General features: G+C 51.0%; 1 protein-coding gene across 7 annotated transcripts in view; it reads left to right on the forward strand.

Annotated features, from left to right (window-relative positions):
• Positions 1 to 20,836, forward strand: part of SHANK1 (SH3 and multiple ankyrin repeat domains 1) — a 113,181-nt gene extending 92,345 nt beyond the window's left edge. For 4 of the 7 annotated variants that reach the window (XM_081166015.1, XM_081166017.1, XM_081166019.1 and 1 more), the window contains 6 exons: positions 1,008 to 1,031; positions 1,266 to 1,322; positions 3,219 to 3,343; positions 4,052 to 4,154; positions 4,991 to 7,436; positions 13,137 to 20,836. In XM_081166015.1, the coding sequence (XP_081022141.1) occupies positions 1,008 to 1,031; positions 1,266 to 1,322; positions 3,219 to 3,343; positions 4,052 to 4,154; positions 4,991 to 7,436; positions 13,137 to 13,704 (3,323 nt within the window). In that variant the 3' untranslated portion in view covers positions 13,705 to 20,836. Of the gene's footprint in view, positions 1 to 1,007; positions 1,032 to 1,265; positions 1,323 to 3,218; positions 3,344 to 4,051; positions 4,155 to 4,990; positions 7,520 to 13,136 lie in introns of all 7 variants that reach the window. The other 3 variants (XR_014001253.1, XR_014001254.1, XM_081166016.1) reach the window with 3 other exon arrangements.
• Positions 20,837 to 21,554: the final 718 nt, after the last annotated feature.

Genomic DNA, 21,554 nt, shown 5'->3' on the forward strand with positions numbered 1-21,554 from the left:
TGGAAGGGACCCCATGGGTCATCTAGTCCAACCCCCTGCAATGCAGGAATCTCATCTAAAGCATCCACGACAGACGAACGCCGTGTAGTGTCATTTCCAAGGATGTTTTTAAATTGCAGGACAGCAGCTTGGGAGAAGCTCACACATTTTGAAAGCGTGTTTTCAAACTAGGGGGAAATGAGATTTCAAAACCCCTTGGACAACTTTGTAACTGCAAATATGACGTGCACCCCACCTACCCACGCGATACACTAATTTCTCCCCTCCGTACCCGCAACGGGTGTCACCAAATTCTCCCCACCCACCCACTTTGCAGGAAAGAAACACCCAGCAAGGGTGGAGGCTTGTGAGGAGCAGGGCTAGGCGTTGGGGGTGAGGAGTCCTAAAGGCTTATAGGAATCATGGCAGCATTGCCAGAACGTAGATACAGGTAGTCTAACACACTTCAAGTTATTCATTATTTTTTAGAGAATGATTAAGCAGAATACTGCTTGCAGGCTTTACCTTATATCTCCACTCATAACAGGGTTAGAGATGAGGGTGTCTGTGTCTTTTACGTTGTGAACATAGCCTGAGATGCTTCAGTGGAAGCTAGGCCCGCGCAGGCCTGCCCATGCCCTCTTGAACTGGGAGGATTCTCTGCCTCGCCCCCACCCATCCTCAATTCATAGACTCCTAGAACTGTAGAGTTGGAAGGGACCATGAGGGTCATCTAGCCAAACCCCTGCAATGCATAAAACATTCGCCCAACGTGGGGCTCAGACCCACAACCCTGAGGTTTAAGAGTCTCCTACTCTACCAAATGAGCTGTTGTGGGCAGTGACAGATGCCTCAATGCCCGTGAGATGCCTTAATGCCCAGTATCTTCTCTCCCTCATCCTGCCCATATCCTTCGGTTGTTACAGGGGGTTTCCAGGCCTCCCCCCCCCCAAGCTATACCTTTCTTCTCCTCCAAAAGTGGAGGTGCTAATTTCTTCCCCTCTTGCTATCTCCCTCCCACCATCCAGTCTCCCCCTGGAAGAAGAAAACAGGTGAGTGTCACGCATCCCTCACCCCGCCACGCACACACCGAGCCACCTCGCTTATCTCTCATTGCCTCCCACCCAGCACCGCCCTGCACTCTCCCACCGACGCTCCCATCGGTTGCCGCTGCCGCCCCCCTCCGTCCACACAGCTCCACGAACCAGCCTTCCTAGACATGCCGTCCCCAGTCCACCCCCTGCACCTCCCACCCCCGTTATCCTCCCCTCCTGTCGTCTCTGCAGATTATGAGCCGGCGATGGGCACTGATAAGAAGCGGACTGTCTATCAGATGGCTCTGAGTGAGTACCGAGCAGACCCTGGCAACCGCCAACAGTCTGCGGGAGGGAATCTCGGGACAAAGCCTGGGTACCTGCGAAGCAGCACTCCTCCTGGGTGCCCTCAGTTGGGAGCGTTCCTAAATGCTTCATTGCAAGAGGGGGTGCCAGTTATTTCCTGCATTTGCGTTAGCAGGTAACAGAATTTGGCTTTTCTCGCTGCGGGTTTTGCAGCACCGCGGCGTGAAATCTTCTGTTTTGTCTTTACTCTGGTGTACAGGTGCAGAACAATGTTTGAGGACTAGGGTGCATAGCCACGGTTAGGGTGTATGGAATAGGTGTCGGCCTGCAAAACAAGCTCTTGCCAGTTCTTGAAATCCAACATCCTGTGTTTGGGTAGCAGCCTTCTGTTGGGGCTAGATTCAGGGCAGAAGCCAACAGGAAAAAAAGAGATTTTCAGATTTTCCTATCCCATAACAGCAGAGGTACAGAACTTTTGCCCTTCCAAATGTTGCTGCTGCACTACAACACCCATCATTCCATGCTGGCTGTTGGTGCTATTTATTTATTTATTTATACATACATACATACATACATACATACATACCCCGCCCATCTGCCTGGGTTTCCCCAGCCACTCTGGGTGGCTCACAACAGAATATTAACAACACGATAAAACATCAAACACTTCTTGCAGGGAGGGAACCGCCCGAAGGCCCTCGGAGCTGGACCGCAGTGTCCAGGCTAAACGATAGGGGTGGAGACACTCCTTCAGGTATACTGGGCTGAGGCTGTTTAGAGCACCAACACTTTGAATTGTGCTCGGAAACGTACTGGGAGCCAATGTAGGTCTTTCAGGACCAGTGTTATCTGGTCTCAGCAGCCACTTCCAGTCACCAGTCTAGCTGATGGAAGCTGGTGTACAGCTCACAATGAATGGGCTGTGAGGAGCACCAGTCTTGCCTTCTTTGCCAAATGGCTGGGAGGTACACACACAAAACCCCAAATACCAATCAGGTTGTTTGATGTGGTTTTACTTGTTGAAGGGGGGGGCAGTGTCTGGTAGCAGGGTGCGCTTGCAGCAGTACTGACAGTGTCATGTTTAAGGCCTGGGGCTTGAGCCAAGGGTACTGACTCCCAAGCATAAAAGTTCTGGCTTTCCGAGAGGGCTGGTGGTGAGGAAGTGTAGTCTTGTGTGGGCATGGGCAGAAGGTGGGCTAGTGGGAAATGCAAAGAAGTCAGGTGGGACTTGCATGCACAAGGTTCTAGTTAGAAAAACCCAAGCCTCTCTAGTTAGAAGCTTAACTCAGGCAGCAGGACTGGCCAGGCAAGATTTCTCTAGGTGTGAGAGACCTGGGAAAGCTGGCGCCATTATTGGGGCTAGGAGAGTCTCCCCTGACCTTGATGCCCTTCAGATGATATTGAACCCCCAAGGCTCAATCCCCACAACCATCAGCTGCAGCCAAGAAGGCCAGTGGTCAGGAATTATGAGAGTTGTAGTTAAAGCGGAAACATCTCCACATAAGGCATTCTCCAAATTTCGTCTGAGCTCGGTCTGGTCCTGCAATGCACTTTCTTAGGCAAGAATGCAGATTAGGATAGCCCAGAGTAGATTTGGTATCCTGGATCCGAGAATGCAATTTGTCCCTGTACATTTAAAGCACATCGGTGGACCGTAGGGATCTTAATTTTAAAAATAAGAAGGGACTACATGAGATTGAAACCAGGTCACCCTTAGCGTAATCTTGAGGCCTGAGCTTGGGAGAGGAGGAACCTCCGATTCTTGGGTTCCATTTTCCGTCTAGGAGCAGATCAGTCGAGAGGAGCGCCCCCTGAGCCTGATGGGCAAAGGGACATAGGCGTGCTCTGCGTGGGGATGGTTGCAATCTTGCCTCTTTCTGTGATTCTGCCTCATTTCAGACAAATTGGACGAGATCCTGGCAGCAGCTCAACAGACAATCAACGTGGGGGATGGATGTGGCAGCGGAGGGCTTCCTTCCTTGGGGAAATCTCGGGGCTCTGCCAAGAACTATTTCTCTGCTGAGGTAGGATGGAGCACAGCTCACCAGTGGAGCAGACATCTAGCAAGATCTGTTGTTGTTTTGATCAAAGTTTCCCTATGCAGAGAGTGAAACGCTGGCTAAAAAAGTATTCTTTTAAATGCAATTGCCAATATTTTCCCTTGTGAGTTTTCCTCTTCAAATGCTTGATTGTTAAATGTGATCTACTTGACACTCTAATATTCTGTGGCTACTAAGCATCCTCACTAAGCTGTTTTGGGGGGTTATTTTTGCCCCATCTAAGTTTGGGGTGTGTGTTTTATTTTGCTTTACTTCTGCAAACCTTAGTATCCTGGTACTAAGTACCTGAGTTCAGGATTAGAGTGATAGTTTATCTTCTCTTCTCTGGGAGAGGGGAAACCAATAGTTTTGATAATGTTGGTAATGTTTCTGTTCGTACCTATATTCTTTCTCTTGAAAATTAATAAAATGCATTAGTTTTTTTTAAAAAATAAAATATAAATAGAGTGATAGTTCATTATTGCTGCTACATCCACCCACCATGGGCATAGGCAGGGGGCAGTTCCCCCCCCCCATCAAGTAAGTAAACAAAAATACTTAACTCAGTTCTGCCCCCCAACATAAAGCCTGCCCCCCCAAATAAATCCTGACTACACCCCTGCCACCCAGCCTCTCTCAGTCCTTTCATCTGCTCTTACCAGTTCTCTGGCTTCATCTTTTTCTTTCTTTCAGCCCAGTTTTGAACAGCACCGCCTGAGTCAGGCCAGTTACGAGCGCCCATCCTACCTGCCAGCCAGTCACCCCCCAGGCATGATGCTCCGCCAGAAGTCTATTGGTGAGACAGGGGTTGGGAGGGTGTGCAGTAGTCCAGGTGTCTGGGAGCCAATGTACTGGGAGCCAATGTAGGTCTTTCAGGACCAGTGTTATATGGTATCGGCAGCCACTCCCAGTCACCATTCTGGATATTTGTACAGCTGCAGCCAGGTCTGGAGATCGAGTAGAGGTCACAGCTCCAGCAGTTGTCAAAACTAAAAGTCCCTGCCTTCCCACTGCCATCTATGTTTCTGCCTCTCCAGGGTTTCTTACAAGCAATTGAAGACTGTTCCTGCATGCAGCCTGTCTTTCCTCCTCCCATTTCATACCTCTCCTGGTTCTGGGAGTTGGGAGGGGAGCTTGTCACAGCAGGAGGAGACACCAGTGACTCTTCACCAACCTAACTCATCTCTTCCCTCCTGACTTCCCTCCTCTTACTCACCTGCTTCAGCTTCTGCCTCTGATTCTGGACTGCTCTCTGCCACAGACTCTCCCAGCTCTGAACCCTGTTACTCCTTCAGCTTCCGATATCTCACCACCACACCTCGGACTCTGAGCTTTCTTCCCTTGAGGGTTCCCCAACTAGTGCCTCCCAGCATTCATGGTCCAACCAGTCCATGACAGCAGATATGAACGAGAAGGGCCGGGAGGGAAGAGGGAGTTCTCTTTGCTTAGAGCAGGGCGGGGAAGCCTGCAGCTCTACGTGGTGTTGCCCAACTCCCAACCCCCATCAGCCTCAGCAGACAGGACTAATGATTCAAGGATGGTGAGAGCTGTAGTCCAGCTGGAGGGCCACAGATTAGACAATGGAAATATGGGCGAACGGTTTGGTGATGATAGCATTCCTTCTCTCCCCAGGTGCCGCTGAGGATGACAAGCCCTACCTCACTCCCCCTGCCATGAAGTTCAGCCGCAGCCTTTCAGTCCCCGGTTCTGACGACATCCCCCCGCCTCCAACCACCTCCCCTCCCGACCCCCCATACAGCAGCACCACGCCCTCGGCGTCCGGGCGTGCCACACCCTTGGCCCGTTCCACCTTCAACCCCAGCAGCGAGGCCAAGCTCTACTCAGCTTCCCTGCACCAGGAACCGTCTTACGAGCCGCGGTCCCGCGACAAAATGTCCCTCTACCGCCAGGAATCCGAGGCGGGGGCCGAGGGGTCAACCGCCCGCGGCTGGCGGGGCCACACCCCAGACCTGCGCTACTACAACCTGCCGCCACGGGCCACCAACACCGCCATGTATGTCCCCACCAAGCCCATGCGGCGGAAGGGGCCGCTTGTCAAGCAGACCAAAGTGGAAGACGAGCAGCGCCAGCAGCAGGGAGCCTCTGCCTCCCAGGCGCAGCCGTTGCCTCTGCAGCCCCAGATGCCCGCCCCTCCGGAAAAGAGCTCCATCCCCATCCCTACCATCATAATCAAAGCCCCCTCGACCAGCAGCAGCGGGCGCAGCAGTCAGGGGAGCAGCATGGAGGCCGAGAGCCAGCCAGAGCCAGCGGTGCCTGTGCCCTCGCTCCAGCTCCACAACAGCATGGATTTCACCAGCCAGTTTGGGGCGGCCCTGGTTGGGGCCGCCCGGCGGGACCGCGAGTGGTACAGCGAGGCTCGCCGCAAGTCTGCCCTCTTCCTCTCCACCGAGCAGCCGGACGACGACTCTCAACAGACACCCATGCCCCGTCTCCGCCACTCCAAATCCATCGACGAAGGCATGTTCTCCAGCGAGCCGTACATCCAGCTCAACATGGCTCCCTGCTTTGGCAGCGGCGCCGGCGGCGGGAGCAGCTCCGGTTACCTCCCACCTCGAGCTGCAAAAACGTACGGAGCCAGCACCACCAGCGCCTTCACTTCCGTGTGCTCCAGTTTCCTGCCGCAGTTACAGGCCCACTCGACGCCTCTCATTCACCCGCTGACGGGCAAGATTTTAGACCCTGGATCCCCCTTGGGACTGGCCCTGGTGGCCCGTGAGCGGGCCTTGAAGGAGTCCCAGTCCCAGCAAGAGAGCCGAGATGACAGGCATTCGCGCCCGTCCTCGCCCCGGTTCGGAGAGGCTCCCAAAACCCCAGAGTCTCCCGGAAGCTCCATCCTGCGGCTCTGGGGGACGCCAGAGCAGCAGCAGCACCATCACCACCACCACCACCACCAGCGCCCGGCATCACCACGGAAGGAGCCCGAGAGCCCCCGGCACCCCTCTCCCGAGCAGCAGCAGCATCCTCCATCCTCGGCCAAAGGCGCGCCGTGGGAGAAGCGGCCCGAGGAAGGGGAGAAGCTGGAGCTGCACGTGCGCTTCATGGAGAACTGCCGCCCAACAGAGGAGGAGGAAGGGGGCCAGGAGAGTGGGAAAGCTGAGGTGGCCACTGCCCCCGCGGAACGCGTGGCCGAGGAAAACGGGCTCCCGTTGCTGGTGCTGCCCCCTCCCGCCCCGTCCATCGATGTGGATGACGAATTTGTGTTCACCGAGCCGCTCCCGCCGCCCCTCGAGTTCTCCAACAGCTTTGACAAGCCCGAGTCGCCCCCCAAAGCCACCAACGAAGTCCCTGCTGCAATGACCCCTCCGGCCGCGCCCCCTGCTCCAGCCGCCTTGGACTCCACGGCATCCAGCTTGACATCCTATGACAGTGAGGTGGCCACCCTGACCCAAGCCGGCACAGCGGAAACCAAGGAAGCCCCTCACGTCAACTTCTCTTCCGTCGTGTCCTCCATCGCCATCCCTCCTGCCGAGGCCCCCGAAGCCGTGACGGACTCGGGGATCGAGGAGGTGGACAGCCGCAGCAGCAGCGACCACCACCTGGAGACCATCAGCAGCGTTTCGACTCTGTCCAGCATGTCTGGGGAAGGCACCGAACTCTTGGACACCTACATCACCTATTTGGACGGGCAGGCTTTTGGGGGAAGCAGCGGCAGCGGAGGAGGCAGCAGCAGCAGCGGTGGTGGCGGAGGCAGCACAGAGAAGAGCCCCCTGCAGACCAAGCTCCGCTCGCGGCCATTCCCCGGTCGCTTGCCGGTGGCAACCCCCACCAGCTCCACCATCTCGGTTTCTGCATGTACTGAGAACATGTTTGCCCTCACGCCCGCTCCGCCCTACCACCAGCAGCCGGCCGCTGCCGAGCCGGGCAAGGAGCTGCAGCGGAAATCCCCGACGCTGCCATGGGAGGAACCCAAGGCCTCCCCCATGTCCACCATGAAGGCCAGCATCATCAGCGAGCTGAGCACCAAGCTGCAGCAAATGGGCGGGGTGTCGTGGTCACGTCCGCCCGACTCGGTGGCTTCTTTCGGTTCAGAGAGGCCCAGCTCCTTGCAGAGGCAAAGGTACTAGGCGACTGGAGCAGGAGGAGGAGGAACAGGAAGCAGGAAGCCAGCCCCGTGCATGCCGCATCTCGTGTTTCAGTTGGGTTTGTCTCCTTTTCTCATTCTCCCGTCGATGCTTGCTTTTTTATGATTTTTATTTTTTCCTTTTTTCTACCACCATTACATCGTTTGGTGTGCTGGCAGGCACAGGGCAAGGGTATGTGCTCTTCTATGGAGCGCTTCGCCCGTCTTGTTCAGCGGGTATGCATGGTGCATATATTTACTGTACCACTGGCTTGCAGTTCTTTGTGTGTGTGCGCACAGACCATCCCAGCTGCTTTTTGCGTGCACTCAGAACACAGGCCCAGCTCCTCCTTAGACATCCAAGGAGACCATCCAAACCAGCAGCATGACTATAGAAGCATACACATGTATTTAGGGTCTCTTGGCATGTGTGCGCATCTTGCACGCACAAAGTATATACCTTTGTCTTGTACTGTACTCATATGTTCAGGCAAAGGTCTCTTCAAGCCAATAATGGGTAAGACTCTTCCTCTAATGTCCAACATTTGCTCCTAAAGGATCAGAAACAGATGCAAATATTTTGAAAGTCACCAAGCCATTGGGTTTCACAGCACATTGTGGCAGGGATCAAGAAACAGCCCTTTTTGACTAGCCCACAACATGTTGACCCACCCTGCTGAATAGAGCTCATCATTTTGGCTTGCTTGGTGACAACCCCTTGATCATATTACACTGCAGACGGGCAGCAAAAATTGGCAGTCTTGGTCTTGAATGGCCACCATGCATGGGTGGTAGGCTGCGTTTGCCTTGTGGGCCTGCACTGGAGACCCAAATGGTGTGTGTAAATGCATAGAGGAGTAAGATTTCCCATTTGGATATGGAGGCCTGTAGTTCAGTGGTAGACCATCTGTTTTTCATGCAAAGACCCCATGTCCAATCCCCAACCTCTCCAATCTTTCTTTTTGAAACCCCAAAGAACCTCTGCCAGTCAGTGTAGACAGCATGGACCCAGTGATCTGACCTGGTATAAGGCAGCATTCTGTGTTCCTGTGTTCTTTGTGCAGCATTCACATTTCGTTTTGTGGGGGGATCCTTTCTGCTGAAGATCCCCTTTGTGTTTGCTGTGCAGCACTTGCCTTGCAGAGCCTTGCATCCTAGTGTGCACTGAGTTTACACTCTGGGGAGGCTGGTCCCTGCTCCCCACTAAACAAGGGACAAACTTCCTGTGACCCAGCAGGTCTGGGAATGGCTTTCCAACTTGGTGCAACAGCACTGGGGCAGGGTGAAATTCTCCCCATGCTGTTTTCCAAAATTCCTTTCTTCCCCCAAAGTTGCGCTTAGCCCTACTGGAGGCAGGTGTCTCTGTTGAACATGCTGTTTTCCTTCCGCACGCCTCTCTCAAAGCAAGGCTAATAGCCAAAGGCAGGAAAGGATTTGGTTGGGGGAAATGGCGTGAGAGGGAAACTCCCCCAGCACCCCTCTCCCAGTCAAATTCCAGACATACACCTCTCCTTTTAGGCTTTTCTTTTTTAAAAAAATAAAGTCAGATGACTTAAGAATATGCTCTAAATTGCAACCAGGACTTTGCTACAGTTTTGTGTTGCAGAGAAAGATTGGTAATGAGGGACAAGCTGTCACTAAGGGCTAATCTAGACTGCCTTTAGTGCCGGATTCCTAGGCACAGGTCCAGGATTTAAAGCTGTGTCTGAGCATTATTGGGGGTTTTTTTGTCCTAGTGCTTTTTCCTGGGAAAACTCATCTTTTACTGCTGAATCGGAGCAAACGGCCATTGGGTTTTCTGTGGGTTGATGTTTGCTCCAACTCAGTGGGAGAACATGGGTTTTCCCAGGAAAGGCGCTTTGACAAAAACAAAACCCAGACATGAAGCTTTAAAGTGTGGCCCTGTGCCTGGAAGGCATGGAACAAAATAGAGTCTGGATCAGCCCTAAGAGAAGCTTGTCCACCATGATTGGCATTTCCATTGAGAAAACCATCAGATTCCCTGGAACACGATCTGAAGACCACTGACACTAGCAGGTTACATCTGGAAGAGCTCTCTGGAAGGCAGAAAGGGGGCATTTTACCTTTATACCCAGGAAATCTGTGGTTTAGTTGTCTCCTCTTCTGCATTATTATTATTATTATTATTATTATTATTATTATTATTATTATTATTATCATCATCATTATTATTATTAACAAATCTATAGACTGCTTTATAACATAAAGCCATTGAAGCAGTCTACAAGATAACAACAGAATAAAACACTGCAAACACAAGTTCAAAAACAATGAAATCATTGCAGCAGGCTTAAAAGCAGTAAGAAACTTTGCAAATTCTTTTAAAAAGCAATAAAATAATTTCTTCGGATGTACAGTTGTTCCGTGACTAGGTCAGTACTCAGGGAAAGTAGGCACCTACTCATTGTGACACTGGGCACCTAATTTTGGCTGGAAATCAATTCCAGAGAGCTGCAGTGCTAAAAGCCCAGTTTCTCATACAAGCTGAACACACCTCTGGGGCAAATGGTGCCCTCAGCACTGTCCCATCTGCGAACCACAGTTGCCAGGCAGGAACATATGGGACAAAGCTGTCCCTTACAACACTCCAGTCCCAAGTTGTTTGTTGGCCCTACACCAGGGACAAGGAACCTGTGGCACTCCACTTGAGCTCACATCATCCCTGATTATTCACCCTGCTTGGCTGGGGCTGATGGGAGCTAGAGTGCAACAACATCTGCAAGGCTGCTGGTTCCACATCCGGGGGCTCCGCACACACATCCTTGCTCAGCTTTTGTGCCATGGAATCTTCCATGCCAGGGTCTTCTCCTTCCTAGCCGAGGTTACTTTCCTGTAGCCACCTGCTCCTCTCTTTGCACCACTGAAGTGGACCGGGTTCACCCTCAGGCTGCTGGCACTTGCACAAGCACTTGTGCTTCCATATGCACACACTTGCGGAGAGGCATAGGCATTGTGGGTCCACAGCACTCTCCATCCAACGCAGTCGCATTGCTGAGTTTTATTTGCTCCATTCTGTCATTCATCTGCGGTCACACATCTGCGCTGGGAGAATTCACTTGCCGTTCCTCCGATGCCGTGGAGTTGGGAAAGAGAAAAGTTGGGATCTTGCACCCAACACGCATAATCAAAGCTGCTTGTCTTTGAATGGGTAGGAAAGATCGGCTGACAGTTAGGACTCCTGTGTCTTTTGTGGGATGGGTTGGCAGTCTTTATTTCAGAGGAGGGGTCCTAGGTATTTTAAATGGGGTGGCGGGAAGAAAAGCAGTGGGATGCGTAGTCTAATGCAGCCATTTCCAACCTGGTGTCCTCCAGACATTTTGAACTACAACTCCTATCAGGCTCAGCCAAGATGATAGGCACTGTAGTCCAAAACATCAGATGCTGTATTGGGTTATATCAGAAGAGCCATAACTTCTGAGCACTATGGGAAGGTGGAGTGAGGGGTATGGTATGGTACAAAATGCTCTGGAATGGAAGTAGGGAAACAGATGACTTCTGGGAGAAGAGAACCATTCCTGAATTCATTGGAGTGGAATGAATTCTTCCTTCAGAGGCTACTCTAGTAAGCATATCTTCTTCCCACAAGGCAGTTCCGTTCTGCTTGATCCATCCACTTCCCTAGTGTGAGGCAGGCTTGCTGTGGCTCCCTCAATTGCCAGCTCAGTGCACTTTTTCTTCCCAGTATTGAAGATAGACTGGAAAAAGTTCCATAGGGCTCCCCCTATTGAGTTCCATTGACGGTGCATACCTCAGAGAAGGAGCCTGTTTTCCTTATCAAGTTGCTTTCCTTTTCTTGGTCATTATGAAGCAGGGCCTCAAGCCCTGTGTGACCCAAGTTAACTTGAGTGCTCAAGTTGCAATGCCTTTCTGATTGCACACAGGCCTCTTTGTCGCTCTGTGAATATCATAGGGGGATGACTGAACTTGGAAGGATTTTCATTCATTCCCAAAATCCTGTTGTGTGTGCTTTTTAAAAATGGTAATGAATACATTCAGGGAGGTGCTATTCTGATTCTTTTCTTCCCAAAAGAAAAATCTGAAGCCCAAGTTGCTCCATGAGAGTCAATTCAGTCAAGGCCAATTTTTGATGAAGACTCAGGGCTTGTCCACGTTTCCACTTGTGCTGTGTCTAGAAAGCATGGATTGACGTGGTTTTCTGCTTGACCCTCATTTTTGAGGCAAGGGTCTGAGCAGTTTTCGCCTTGCTCCTTTCCAAGGGAAAACCCACTTTGTAGCAATAGATCAGAACAATGCTGGCAAGGGCTGATGAGAGTTGGAGTCCCTAGAAGACCACAAGTAACCTACACTTGGAGGAGGCCAAGCCTCCTGACTTTCAGAATGGAGTTTTAGTAGATACATTTAGGCTTCATGGAGTTACCTCTCCGATTGTCAAGGCAACCCTGGCGGAAGTTTTGTTTTTTAAAAACTCCCAACCACCAGGTCTATTTTTACACTTGCTGATGTCTAAATTTTGTTTTTTTCCACCATGTGCTCCTGTTTGGTTGCGGGAATTTCCCTATGTGTGTTGTGGCCCACTGTTATGCCAACCAAACAAATGTGGGGAGGATGGAAATGGCAGCAGACAGTGCAAGCGAGCTTCTCCTTTTGAATGAATGTGTCATGGTCAGGGATGGAAATGTGCCTTATGTCAGACCATTCCTGTTCCACTGTTGAGGAACTTCTACCAGCTTCATGATCACCAAGCAGACGTTACAGCATAGCTGCATTTTCTTTGGAGCATTGCTCCATATCTAGCACAGCTTGCACCATGGATCCTCCCTTCTCTACACCTACTGCCAGCAACCTCTTGACGCTGGCAAGAGGATCCAGGTGTGGAAGCCATCTAGGTGTGGAGAGAGCTGCCACATGGAAATGGTCTCCATCCTGGATATGGTAATGTGGATTCTCCTTACTGCAACCTTCTAGTTCTCCATCTTCAAAGGTAATTTGAGAAAGACCAGCATAGCTTCATTTATATGAGGAGTTTGCTGTCTCATGTGGTTTTGTCCTTCGTTGGCAGCGTTCCTGCAAATCAGTGCTCAGTCACTTTAATATCTTCCTCCAGATATTTGTGAGTTTTTAAATATATATATATATCTAAAACAGCAGTGAGGAGAGAGAGAGAGAGAGTTTTGAAGCTTATTTTCCCTGCAGGCTGGTTTTCTTATAAACTTCTGCCTCACTGAACTTTTTACCCATGGGGACAACAAGCTGTGTGGAGGGAGGGAGTTCTATAAGAAAAACAACCCTCAGGGCAAGAAAGGAGCATCCCCTCCCCCCAAACTTTCATTCCAGATTGCAACATCCCACATGTGCTTTGGGTTTGTTGGATTTCCAAAAAAGGATTCTTGTGCCTGATCATTGCATGTGTGCGACTGGAAGTGTATAGTTTTCTGCTGAAGTCCAGCTACTGAGATGTATGCCAGCAAGTGATTTCATACACCAAGGGTAGGGAAAGTGGACCTTTGCAATGAGTTGAATCTACAGCACTGGTTGGGTCCCATCATCCTTGACTGTTGATCAAGCAGGCTGGGACTGATGGGAGTTGGGAGCCCCAACAGGGTCACAGGTTCCACATCTCTATCATAGTCAGGGCTGCAGGGAAGCCAGTCTTCTACTCCAGCTCATGCTTTCTTCTGGCTAACTGTCTCTTGTTCCTTGTCTCCTTCCCTGCAGGCTCCCAGATGAGACGTCCCCATCACTGATTTCCTCCAAGCCCGTAAGCAGCCTTTTCCATAACTGGCCTAAGTCCCCCCAGGGCAAGCACCCCAAAAGCGTGGAGTTTGACATCCGCCCGGCCCTGCGGCGCGCCCCGAGTCCAGCTGCCCTGCCCAGTGAGCACAAGATTAGCCCTGCCCCCAGGCCGTCCTCCCTCCCTATCCTGCCTTCTGTGCCCATATACACCGGCGTCTTCGATCTCCGCGGCTCGCCCACTTCCGGGGGCGAGCACCCTTTCCCCGGCTTCCCCTCGGGCAGCCGCTCTTTGTCTCCCACCCACTTCCTGCCACCGGCCACGGACAAGCCGTTCGGCTCCAAGCCACTGCCTTTCTGGACCAAGTACGACGTGGCCGACTGGCTGGAGTACCTGAAGCTGGGCGAGCACCGCGATCGGTTCCTGGACAACGAAATCGACGGCTCTCACCTGCCGTCCCTCACCAAGGAAGATTTCATTGACCTGGGCGTGACGCGAGTCGGGCACCGCATGAACATTGCCCGTGCCCTCAAGTTTTTTCTGGAGAGGTGATGGGGGAAACCACCCTGCCCTGGGGAGCCTCTCGCCTGAATGTACAATGGACCTCCACCAGTGGGGAGAAGTGGGGAGTGGAAGGGTTGCAGCTGTGGGGCTAGGCACAGGGGAAGCTGCGAGGAGAGACCCTGCGGGTGAGGGTGGGGATCCCCCCCTGGCAGAGAGATACTTGGAGAAGCTCACCAAAGCTTGCCTGGGCACCCTCAGGGGTGTGCACTTTCCTCCTCTGCGATGCCATGTAGCAGTTTGCCCATTTCACTCATCCAACAGCTGCCGCCAACACAGCATACGGACACTTCACTTGCAGAGCATCGCTTTCCAAGCTATATATAAGTGTGTGCGTTTTGAGTGTGCGAATCTGCTTACATGCACTCGCCCTTCAGTGCTCCATCGGCGTTGCAGCTTGCTTCATCACCTTCGCTGCCTCGAATGGATGGCGTCAGCTGTCCAGCAGCCCATGCCTGCCTGCATGTAAATATAGATAGAGAAGATAGATATCTATATTTCATCCTCCATGCTGCTGATTGTTCTTACTTTGCAGCTGTTTGCACATCAGTTCATCTAACCATGTAACAGCTTGCCCTGTGCATCTTCACAGTACCAGGGTTGTTATGTACTCTGCCTTTTATATAAAAAAAGAACCTCTGAGAAAAGTAAATTTGCATATATGCTTACTTTGCAAAATTAATTATGTGTTGGCTGTTGAAGAAGAGGGCCCAGATCCCACAAACTCATTAGGAATCTCCCTGAGCTGCTTTCTTCCTCCCCAGACCCCATCTTTGGGGCGTTTGTTAAACACTGCCCATTTAGTCGTCTTTCCACAGTCATAAAACTAGAAACTTGCTGTCTCTTTTTGAAGTGGAAGCTGAGATCTCAGCATGCAGGTGCAACTGAACAACATGCTTGAGTAAAGCATACAGACCCATCCCGGACTCTTAACCCGAGCATGCAGCTGCCCTGCACTACTGCCTGCTGTGGGTGAGCCTCGTGGTCCTTTTAGTAAGGCAAGAGGTCTGTTCTGCTGCTGCTGAGCTGTGGCTCAGTGGCAAAGCTGTGGTGTGGGTGACTTGCCAGGCACACACTGCTCAACAAATCAAGCCTACCATTAGAACTGTGTGTGGTATTGCCTCTTTCCAGTGGCTGGATCCCACATCAGGCTTGTAGTGTTCAAAAGCTAAAATTAGCTGGAGCCAATAATGTTACAGGGTTATTACACAACAGTATTGGCAACTTGGATTGGGAGGGAAGGAGAAATAGCTGGCGCAGGAAGTATCAACTGCCTGTCCCATGTAATTCCAGCAGCATGGGACCAGCCATGAGGAAACATCAGTCATTCCAATATGAACAGGGATCATTTTGTGAGTCTTGGTGTGGTTTGTGATCTGAGATTGCCTGTGGCTCTTACCACCCTTTTGTCATAAATTCAGCACTGTAGCACCCACAGGGCTTATCACAAAGAGAACCGGGTGAGGTGCATCTGAATGGCAGAACAGCTGCATAAAGGTGTATGCGTTTATGCAAACATAGTCAAAAATAATTTTGACCTTATAGTCTCTTATTTGGCTGAGTTTCAGTAATCCTATCAGAAAACCAACATTGGGTCCATTTATTCCGCAGACCCCATTCTATGAAGGAACCTGCTCTCCAGTCAAAGGCCATTGTTGTCAGGCTTGTATGATCTAGAACTGATGAGTGGTTTGAGCCTGCATTTGGGCAGAAGAGGATGGGTTGTGCCACATGGCCAGACACAAGATGCTGTATGTAGGGTTCAGCCCCATTCCCATAAGTTTAAACCTACGTGTGATCTCTTCGCTGCAAAGACAGTATATGCTGTATTTGTAAAACCATCCTCTGAAACTAAGTGCACTTTGATGTGTGGTGTTGGTTCACTTCTGTGTAGTCTTCCAGAGCAAGATTTAGCTCATCCATCCTTATTTTTAATCATCCATGGTGCATCAACAACCTTTTCAGAAGAACCCAGATCTGTTCCTGTTTACAAAAGCTTTGTGGTATATCACCTGGAAGCAGTGAATAGTCCCCCGTCAGTGATCAGACAAGTTGCTAATTCCAAGCCTGCTTTATACACTCTTATGAGACACCTGATGTTGTTAAGCTGATGTAGAGCTGCATCTCATTGGTCATACCAGATGAGTGAATTCATATCACACCCTGAATTCACACTGGTGATGCAAAAGCAAACAAGTCTCACTCCATTTATACCACAGAGTACACACAACCCTGGCTTTAATAGTCTGCAAAACAGCTTATTCGCAAGTTGTAGTGTGGTCCCCATATACATGCGTGCTGTTGTGCTCCAGCTCACACCTTGCATATTCAACAACAAGCTTCATTTTGTCCTCATTTCAAAAGCTATTTCCACGCCGCCTCCATTTGGAAATGTATTGCGTATTTCTGCACTTCCAGAACGGGGAAGATAACAAGACAATTTCCCATAGAAGTTGGGAGTCTCTCTTAACGTTCTTCTGCCAGAGGGGTATCTGTGGCAACCAGGAATTCCAGCTCCGGATGGGTAGCCAAGATTGAGGGGCTGGAACAGGGAAGACAAAGCGACATAAAAGTAGGGTGTGGGTAGGTGCTCCCACTCTGGGTCTCTTGTGCTCTCTCCTTCGGCGCCATGTGCTCCTGCACCGATTCCAAGGGGCGAGAGGTCTCGGATACTGACCATATCTGTGCTGTGGATGGAGCATCCCCCTTCCCCTCCCCCAATGCTCAGCTGCCAAAGAAACAAGAGCCCAGCGTTACAAGGGGGTGCTCCATAACTTGCTCTCCCCATTGCAGCCATTTGGACACCGGGACCCAGTGCACGGACTGCTTCCCCCCCCCCCAAGACACAGGCCAGGGAGGGGTTGCTCTTGCTGCTGCTCATTGCTGGGATCCTCAGAGTGATGCTCCGTCCAAGAGCGGGGGGCGGGAGACGACTCCTTGACTCCTCCCCTCTCAATCTCCACGTCAGGGATTACGAGCTGTGGGGAAAAGTGTGCGGGGGAATTTGTACGATGACTGTAAGCCTTGTGGCTGGCCCCATTTTACCACTTCACCTGTGCTGTGACTCTTAAAATCGACAGCTGGCCACCGACACCCCCGCCACAACTGTGCCATGCAGCTGACCGCCCCACTCCTGCTCCTCTGAAACCGTAGTTCTGTGCCATACAGCTAAGTCCTTCCCACGACCGTTAACCATGTGGCGTAGCACGCTGCTTGTCTGAGCCACGCCACGTTTCTGTACTACGTGGCTCCCATCACACATGTGCCCATAACTCCATGACGTAGGGTAAACCTTGTGCATCCGACATCCCATCAAGGCCAGCAATGTACCCTTTTCCCTTCATGACCACAAGATTAACCCAGGCATGCAAAAAAAGAAAAAACCCAACTGGTGGTAGGCCCCAGGCAAATAAACGTTTACGTGGGCAGCCAGGATATTCACAGAACCTTAAGAAGTTTCAGCTTTTGCTTTTATTAAAAGAAGGTGGATTTCTAGCCCTCATGGTTGGGAGAAAAGTAGGGCGGGCAAAGTGCCGTTTCTCAAAAGACTCAGCCGAGACTGCCAGTGGTCATAGCCTCTAAGAAGGAGCTCCTGTTGCAGAAGCTGTGTTCTCGGCGAGTGCTCTAATGCCCCCAGTCTAGCATGCGAAGGGGATTTAGGAGGTCCGCATAGGCAGGGTTTTCAAGGTGGCTGCCTGCAGCCTAAGGAAGAGGCAGGTGCAGAACCTCAAGAGGTCTAGGGAGGCAGCCGAAATTGCTGGAAGGAACAGAGGCAGAGGCAGCCAAGTAGGAACAACTAGGCCACAGAGGGACGAGAGAAGGGTACCGGCAGCCATTTGGATACAAGAGGCTAGCCACTAGGGTGGAACAATTAAGGACTTAAATAGGCATGAGGGATTTTTGAGCTTGGGCAGCAACTTTTGCCAGCTGATGTTGGGCAAGCGGGCCACTGGATGTTTTGAGCGGAGTCGCACACCTTCGCCCCATTTGCATAGCTGGGTTAACCCGGTGCCATGGCTCTGTGCCACGTGGCTTTGTGTGTGCCTCCCTCTCAGGGTGCCTCTCGCCACATCACTCCTGCCCAGCCGCCTTGTGGTGTCCCTTTCTGTCGCTGCCACGTCCCAACGCGATGCCATGCGGCGATTCCCACTGTGCCTGCAAAGCCACAACTCCATACCATGTGGCCTCGCCCTGCCCCCACCCCAGCTCCAGACTCGTGGCTGTCGTTTGCCCCACTGCGCCCCAAGAGTCACCGAGGCCACACTGTAGTGCCACGTGGCAAAATGCCCTCCCCCTCACTGTGTGGATAATTGACACCTGCCGCCGACGCTGCACCTGAGTGCTGCTGGTTGAGCGGCCATCTTTTCTTTTCTTTTAAAAAAGGGCTCTTGTCTCGTCTCGTCGGACTGGCCGCACTGGCACCTCCTGTCCACAGACCCCAACAAGGGAGCGAAACGAAACAAACAAAACTTTAGAATGTCTTCCATAATGATGATGTTGCGGGGAGGCAGGAAACACGGTCTCCTCTCCAATTATGGGTGGGAGGGGGGTATCTGTGCTGCCGTTCTCAGCTCCTCACGTGGGCGGCCCTCATAGATTCGTGTCCCAGCTCTGGGTAAGTGGGGGAACTACAGCTACTTGATTAAGGGGGGTGGGTAGGGAGAAAGAGAACAGTTATGGGGAGAAGGATCTGGAGCCAGGACTCTTGGGTGCTCTAGGAGGGGGAAATGGGGGCTTCAATGATTTATCATGGTAGGGGAACTGGACCAGTTCTCCTGGGTTCTTTAAAAGAGGCATGGGTGACCTCATAGGGAAATGATGCCTAGGAGATGGAACAGGAGGAACAGTCAACGCTGCATATGTAATTTTGGGGAGGGGGGCTTGGAAAGGTAACAGTTATAGATTGTATGATTGGAGGTATAATGGCCTACTTTGGGAGAATAATTAATTGGGGGGTCCTATTTCTCAGAGCCATTAACTAGCAGTTCTTGTGCACAGGAGACCCCAACTTTGATCCCCAAGAAATTCTCTGTTGGATTGTGGAGAGGAAAGGGCAGGCAGTGCCCAGGTTAGTGCCCGTCTTCCCGCTGGGCCTTCTCCATAGTGGAGCCTTTGGCAAGAGCGCATTATGCTCTGTACTCCCTCCCCCACTTACACTACTGCTGTTTCCATACCGCTGCAAGGGAAGAGGAAAGACCCCAAGCTTGGGGAGAAGTGTGTGATTTAAGAGGAATGAAGCAAGCAGGACAGAAACTCCGGAAGGCTGCGGAAGACAGGGTTCCTCAGATTTCTAGAAAGAGTGAGCATCTACTTAGTCAAAATTTGGATAAGATATTGCTTTTAGCTAAAGATCTAGTCCTCATATTTGGGCAGAAAGTGGGATCTAATGCATATGGGATGAAAGGGGATTTAGGAGTCACCCAGGGAATCCTGAGTTCTTCAAAAAGACACTTGGGCTGAATGGGTGGAGGCAGAGGCAGAGGCAGGACTCCTGGGTTCTCCAAGAAGGGATTATAAATTTCCCAGCATTAAACTGGGTTGTCTGAGGGTGTACTGGTCCTAGAAGGGTTGAGAACCGCAGCATTGAATCCTCTTGCCTTAATGTACTGAAATGAAATATGTAATGTTGACTTTGTGATTCAGGGATCTGTTCCCTGGGAATGATTATTGGGGAGGGGGAGGGGAGGGGGAAAGGGGTGGTAATGCCTGCATTTGACACTGGGTTGTGTTTTGATTTTTGTGGTTGCTGGGTGGGGGACAGGGGCTACAGGGAAGGAGGTTGGTACACTCCCCTCCACCCCATTTAATCCTCTCCTCTGGTGTGAGTCACCAAGTTTATAATTGCCCTCCACACCTGGCCTTGTAGCACCCAGGTGTGATGTATAATAGACTTCCCCCTCTTTCATCTCACCCCCCTCCACCCACATTTTTCTTGGAGAGAGCCCAGAAATCCCAGTTGTTAACAACTGCACCTTTGCAATGACCCAGATTGGCTCCTGAGCCAAGAGGTGTGGTTTCTCCATCTCTCAAGATTCCTACTCAGTTCCTGACTTCCCATCTCATCCTCAAGCCTGGCATAGAGTTTCTTCTCTAAGGGCCCAGCTTGGTCCCAATAGGCCTTCACTTCCCACCTCATCCCACAAAGCCCAACTGGGTGGATCCGAATTACTCGCTTGAGGGTCTTATCTGGTTCTTGTGCTGGGAGAATTGGCTCCTGCCATTCTAGAACCTTTTCTTGGCTACATGCTCTAGAGTGCCAGGGTTCTAGGTCTCTGCTCTAGAACCCAGCCACTTTATTTATTTATTTTTCCCTTTGCTAGAGAAAATGGCTCTTTGCACCATCTGCACTCCCACCCCTAGAGCGGTTCCTCAACCCAGGATTCTCAGCCCTCCTCTCACCCCACGAAGAAACTGTACCTCTAGGAAACCTCACCCTGAGAGCAGAATCTCCAAGATGAATGTAATTGATCCTGTGCTGACTAAGCCCATCCTATGGCATCCAGGCAGGACAGACTAAATCACTCACGCTCTCTCTCTCACACTCCCTTTTTACCTTCCTCTACCAAACCTCTTGTCCTGGGCCAGAGGCCCTGTCTCTGCCTCCAATGCCTGTGCAGAGCAACTAATGTAATTTACTGATTTTATTTGCAAATATAAACTCTATGGGATACAGAGGGGGGCCCCAGGTGTTTTTGCATCTGTTTATGTGAGAGAAAGAGGAAGAAGCAAGGCTATAACTTAGCCATATGCAATGTTTTCCGATAAACAAAAGGTATACGGCTTGCCAAGTTACTGCTAAACCTGGTGGAGTTTTACCAGGCAGGAGGCAAAACTGACAGTAAGAATCTGCTTTAGTTTTCCAAGCTGATTATCTGGGGGGGGGGGGGTGAAAGACACCAACATCCTAGGAAATCATACTGATGAAAAGGTGTTGAGCTAGTGTTTATTCCTTGCAAAGTCACAGATACAGCCCTTTGCCTACCATTCTCAATCACTGCAGGGCTATTTTTGCAAAAGTCTAGCCAATCAAACACTAACTGAGCTCAGATGTATCTGAGGCCTTTTCACGACACGAGTAATTTCCTGTGATGCATCTCCACACTAGGCTGGTTTCACCTCACTTTTTTTTAAAAAAAGCTCTTGCACTAGGAAGTCAAACCAGCTAAAAAAAATTACATCATCTGTGACCATTGGCCATGCTAGTTGAAACTCATGGGAGTCCAATTACATCTAAAAGGCCACTGGGGAACCAGTGGCCTTTTAGATGTAATTGGACTCCCATGAGTTTCAACTAGCATGGCCAATGGTCACAGATGATGGGAGCTGTAGTCCAACAGCACCTCAAGGTCATCAGGTTGCTCATTCCTGCTGTAGTCCAGCTATGTAGTCCATTGCTAGACCCTTCAATAATGTCCAGGGGCATGGTTTAATGGCACAAAATGAAGCAGACATGCTGAAGCCAAGCTGGCCTGGGCTTTGTCAGTTCTTGGATGGAAGATTATCAGGGAATATATTGCCTTAAACACCAATGAGGAAGAATTATGAGTGGATGGGGGTAGGCAGATAATGAACTAATGAATAACCAATGATGTGCAAATGGCCACAAGAGGTAAATCAGGAGCAGGAGACAAACTCCATCAGCTCTGTTGCGTCAGATTCAGTATTCATACCTGATCCCATGAATATACCAGACAGCAGCTCCTGGGACTTGGGCTGTTGAGGCCTGTAAATGAGGGAAACGAACAGAACAAAAGATTTCCCTTGCTGGTAAGACCAATAGCCCCTCTTGATTAGCCTGTGATTTCCAACAGTGGCATGCAAGAAATGTCTGTATCGCTCAA

The sequence above is a fragment of the Podarcis bocagei genome (genome assembly GCF_964188305.1).
Source record: "Podarcis bocagei genome assembly, chromosome: 13".
In the NCBI taxonomy this organism is placed as follows: domain Eukaryota; kingdom Metazoa; phylum Chordata; class Lepidosauria; order Squamata; family Lacertidae; genus Podarcis; species Podarcis bocagei.